Raw genomic sequence first — 5,250 nt, 5'->3', positions numbered from 1 at the left:
CAATAAAACTTGATGATTATTAAATAGGGCTAAGACATTCAGAAATCGGACGGAATATAATCTCAAGTGCTCCTATTCATCAGCAAGCAAATGCAAAATGCTTTACAGATAGAACAGAATATTTGATTATGCATATATATTCATTGTTACTTGAAAAATGATGATTATATTCAACAAGAAGAATCAAAAGTCATCATCAATAAAATCCCACTTTTTGATACCATTTTGGCTATAAAAAGGCACTTCATTTGGACATGGATGAACAGATTATCATCTTGTCTTGCAGTAGTTTGCAGAAATGGCTCAGATTGCTAAGATCTCCGAGAAGGTGCAGCTGAAGTCATCTGGTAAAAGATTTTATCAGTTTTTTAAGAACAAAATGGACTATTTTCCTCGAATGTTCCCTGGAAATGTTGAGAGCTATAAGTTTGTAGAAGGAAATAGTTTCACTCATGGCAGTGTCTCCGTCTGGAAATACGACTTTGGTTTCGGTGAGATTCTTCTTGCTCACACTCTTGCTCTCGTTCTTATTCGTAAACTTTCAAACCTATGTTCAAAATGTCTAATACATCTATCAAACTTTCAATTTTGTGTCCAACATTAGTTCTTTGAAATTTATTAGGATTTTTAAAAATTTATAGGTCTATTGAATATAAATTTTAATTTTTTGTCTAACTAAACTATCAATTTTCTGTCTAGTAGATATATGAATTTATATAAAAAAAAGAATGTTGACTAGATCTATGACTATCTAATTGCAAAATTTAAGATACAAAGATTTATTGGATGCAAATATTGAATGTTTAAAGACCTAGCTATTAGATACTTTTTATAGTTTAAGACCTATTGAATTCAAAATTGAAAGTTCAATGACCTATTAGACCTTTCCGAAACTTCACGGATCAAGTAGACATAAATTTAAAATTTTGAGAATAATCTTATAATATAATCAACTGCATAATCGACATGTAAGATATAACCAAATTAAATGAGCTATTTATACATATAAAATAAGGCTAAAGTACAAGTTTAGACCCTAAATTTTCATAGTTGCATAAAATTTAATAGGGTCTCTGTACTTTCCACTTTCTATCATAATAGATCACATAAATTTCATAAATATCAAATCACTACAAGCAAACAATATTTTCCCAATGCCAAATTCGTCAGAAAATAATTAAACTCATGTCAAGAGATCAACCCCCAACGTCATTTGCCTAGTCGGGAGAATAGTCAAGGAATACCCATCAAGAGTCCATCTCTCGAAGAACAAAGCCATACCGTCTGGAGCTTGAACAAACTCCAGATGCGTAATATTCGTCATTGGGAGATGAGGACTCCCAACGGCGTCAAGTGACCATCGGCCATTGCCCGTTCTCTTGACGGTGTACAATACTGTTGGAAATTTGATTCAAAAATTCAAAAACTCAATTTCTGAATCAAACTCTTGACAACATACTTGCCTGTTGGGAGATAACTTAACTCTCGACGGCATTGTCAGGAGATGACGTTTTTTTTTTTTTTTGGTGATTCCATTATTTCTTCTTTTAAACAAATTGATCTCAATATCTTGAAATTTAGAACATAATAATTAAGCAAATTAAAAGTTTTCACATAAAGTTTCAACTAAACAAACAAAGTCGTCGATAGTATTCTTTATTACATAAAAGAGAGAGAGAAGTGTGTTAGAAAATCATATTTACATATATAATATAGTGGTCCAAACAATGTGCCTTGAGGAACATATAAGAGAAAGTGTGATGACATGTGTTGTGAGCTTGTGATTCCAAAAGATACTTCCAAAGCATCAAATTTACCGAAAATTTGATTAAATTAAGACATTATAGCCCATTATCTCAAGATAAAATGTATGAAAAAACTCTCAACCCAACATTTGAAAATTAATCTCAACCCACCCTACATAACATTCAAACTTCATAAACATAACAATAAAAAAAAGAAAAAAAATAAAACTTAACAAAATAATAATCTCACACCCACCACGGGCCCCAACCAAACCTTGATGAATAAATAATCAATTCATAAACATAAACATTCATAAATTTAACACAACACTTGGATAATTACCTAAACCAAAGCTACTTTAATGAATCCTACAAAACAATGCTTGTCTAATACTTGGCCAAATCTATATGACTTCAATTCACTCCTTCTCAAACCGTTTAAAAATTACAAACTTATTCAAGGCTATACGATTTCAACTCTAAACTATTACTAGGTCCTTGAGCTTTCAAAATTCCGTCTAATAGGTCCTTCAATACTTTTAATTTTGTGTTTTAATTGGTCCTTGATACATTAAAAAAAATTAGAATTTACAAATGTATTAGACAAAATTAAATTAAAATTTATGTCTATTAATAAAGAGCATTAAACTTTAATCTTACATCCAGTAAATTTTGAAAAGATAATATCGAATATGTTATTTATTAGATATAAAATTGAAAGGCTTAAAGACTTAATACACACGTTGAATAACTTTTAAACTTTAGAGACTACCTATTTAATATAATCCTGAAATTTCATCGAATAAACTTGTAAGTTAATTTTTGTTTAAGTAATTTTCAACTTACAAACGATATATGTTAGTTTCTTCTTTAATTTTTCTTATAACCAAATAACTTGAGTTATGGGGTTGGATGATGATTTAACCATTGATTTGGGGTTGGAAACATTATATATGTACACAGGTAGCTCAGTTGAAGTAAAGGTGAAGCTACTTGTGGATGAGCCTAACAAAACAATCATTTATGAATGTCTTGAAGGAGATTTATTCAAAGATTTTGAAATGTTCAATGTGAAAATTGAAGTCAATGATGGTGGAAACAATGGCAATAGCTCAGTTAATTGGTGTGTGGAGTTTGTGAAGGCAAATGAAAATGTTGCTCCACCAAATAGCTATCTCCAATTTGGAGTTAAAATATGCAAAGATGTGGATGCTCACCTTTGCAAACAATTGAACTAAAAAAAGTAATGTAATACCAACTTTGGATTGGTTCTTGAAATTATTATCTTAAATAAGATGGCTTTCTCTCTTAACTTCCATTGTTGTGTGTGTACCTTGAATGTTATTATAATGTTAACATAATATTGGCATGCTTCCTTAATTATTCTATACATTTGTTCTTTTATGAGAACTTATTCTTTACATTTTAACTATTATAAGGTAAAAATATCATTTCGGTTTTTATATTATAGTCTTTATATTTTCAAATATTCAATTTTAGTACACATGCTTGAGAAATAAATCTTAAATTTTTATAGTCCATGCTTTTAGTTATTGTTGTTTTTTTTCCAAAAAAAAAAAAAAATGTAGTCTCTATGAACATATTTTGTCTATAATTTTGAAAATATATATTCATATGGTACCTTTCTTGTATGAAAATTATTATTATTATTTAACCAAGCGACGATAAATTTAAAGTTTGAAGAGCTAAATTAAAGATTTATTAAAATTACAGAGATAAAATTTAAGATTGATTAAAATTAACTAAATTTGGAAAAATGAAATTAGGGTGACTAAAAGGGTTAACTAGATAACTAGCTAAATATAGAAGCAACATTATAACTTTTGAAAAACAGATGTTGAAAATAACTAGTTTTTTAGAGAATTTTTTTGAAATGGTAAAACTATTGAAAATATTTACAAGATATAGCAAAATTTTAGAACTATCAATGATAGATACTAATAGAGTCTATCAGTATCTATCAACATCTATCATTGATAGTTCTAAAATTTTTCTATATTTTGTAAATATTTAGGTTCATTTTTCTATATTTAAAAACAACCTAGATATTTAAGTGGGTTCTATTTGAGAGAAATTGAGTAATTAAAACCCAATGGCAATTATGTAAATTGTATCCAATGACATTTTTGTAATTAATTGTATCTTCACTTTATTAGGGCAAAGTAGCTAAAATCTTAGATGAAAAAGACCTTCCACCCACAATTACAGACGATGAAAAAAAAGGATATGGATGAAATAGCCTATTCGACGATAATTCTGTATCTTTCACATGGGATGCTTAGGCTATTAGATGAGGCTACTACTACTGCGGAGTTATGAAAAAAGTTAGAAAGTATTTATTTGACTAAGTACTTGCCAAATAAATTATATCTAAAAAAGATTTTTTTTGGATATAAGATGGACTTGAGTAAAGGCCTATAAGAGAATTTAGATGAATTTCAAAAAATTATAATTGATCTCAATAACATCGGAGAGAAGATATCGAATGAAAATCAAGTAGTCATTCTTTTAAATTCATTGTCCGAATCGTTTTGAGAAGTTAAGGCAGCTATTAAATATGGACGAGATTCATTGTCCATGGATATAGTGTTGGATGCCTTGGGAACTAGAAATCTTGAAATTAAAAAGGAATGCAAGGAAGGAGAGTTAGTCATGGCCAAAGAAAGAAATAAAAAAAAAAAAGAACCGGTAAGGAAAAGAGAAGAGATCCTGTCGAAATTAAAAGGGAAAGCCGAAAAGTATTTATTGTGCCATAAACAAGGAAATTTTAAGAAACATTACCCTTTAAACAATACCAAAGAAGCATCAGGTAGCATGCATGCAAGTGAATCTAGTGTAACGAATGTTACTGAAGGATATGATTGAGCAAAGGTCTTGTTGATGTCTAGCAAGGATATTCAAGATGCTTAGGTCATGGATTCAGGGTGCACGTATCATATGACTCCTAATTTTATTGACTTTTAGAAAAATGATGGGGAGAAAAGTTTTGCTTAGTGATAATAGTGCCTGTGATGTAAAAGGATCTGGGTCTGTCGAATACCAACACATGATGGGTTGATCAAAATACTTAGAAATGTAAGGTATATTCCAGAACTCAAACAAAGTCTAATTTCTCTGGGTAAATTAGTTAGAGTAGGTTATTCTTATAAATTTGAGAAGGGAGATCTGAAGGTTATCAAAAGTTCTTTGGTTAAGCTGAAAGAGGACCTTGAGGAATGACCATTATGTGTTGGAGGGTACTACAAGTTCAGGTAGTGGTGTTGTTGCATATGGCAAAGAGATAGATATGTCTATATTATGAAAAAAAGGTTAATTTATGTGAGTGAAAGAGGTCAACAGGTTCTTTCACAATAAGACTTGCTTGGAGAAGTTAAAGACATTGAACTCCTATTTTGTGAACATTGCATAATAGAAAAGTCTACCAGAGTGAAGTTTGGGAAAGGTAAGCATTCAACTAAAGGTATACTAGATTATGTTCATTCAA

At 29.8% G+C, this 5,250-nt stretch overlaps 1 protein-coding gene across 1 annotated transcript; it reads left to right on the top strand.

Annotated features, from left to right (window-relative positions):
• The first annotated feature begins 266 nt into the window (after positions 1-266).
• LOC120072001 (MLP-like protein 34) lies at positions 267-3,125 on the top strand. The gene is made up of 2 exons (XM_039024428.1): positions 267-491; positions 2,709-3,125. The coding sequence occupies exons 1-2, from the start codon at positions 299-301 to the stop codon at positions 2,981-2,983; spliced, it is 468 nt and encodes a 155-aa protein (XP_038880356.1). The 5' UTR covers positions 267-298; the 3' UTR covers positions 2,984-3,125.
• The last annotated feature ends 2,125 nt before the right edge of the window (positions 3,126-5,250 follow it).

This window comes from Benincasa hispida, chromosome 1 (assembly GCF_009727055.1).
Source record: "Benincasa hispida cultivar B227 chromosome 1, ASM972705v1, whole genome shotgun sequence".
NCBI classification, from domain to species: Eukaryota; Viridiplantae; Streptophyta; class Magnoliopsida; order Cucurbitales; family Cucurbitaceae; genus Benincasa; species Benincasa hispida.
Note: the sequence above shows the minus strand (reverse complement) of the source record. Positions and strands in the feature narration are given on the sequence as shown.

What these genes read in the sequence shown, in the direction of transcription:
- LOC120072001 (XM_039024428.1), top strand. Translation starts at nt 299, where the DNA reads ATGGCTCAGATTGCTAAGATCTCCGAGAAGGTGCAGCTGAAGTCATCT. An exon ending in GAAATACGACTTTGGTTTCG is followed by an intron (nt 492 to 2,708) that starts GTGAGATTCTTC and finishes ATATGTACACAG; the next exon opens with GTAGCTCAGTTGAAGTAAAG.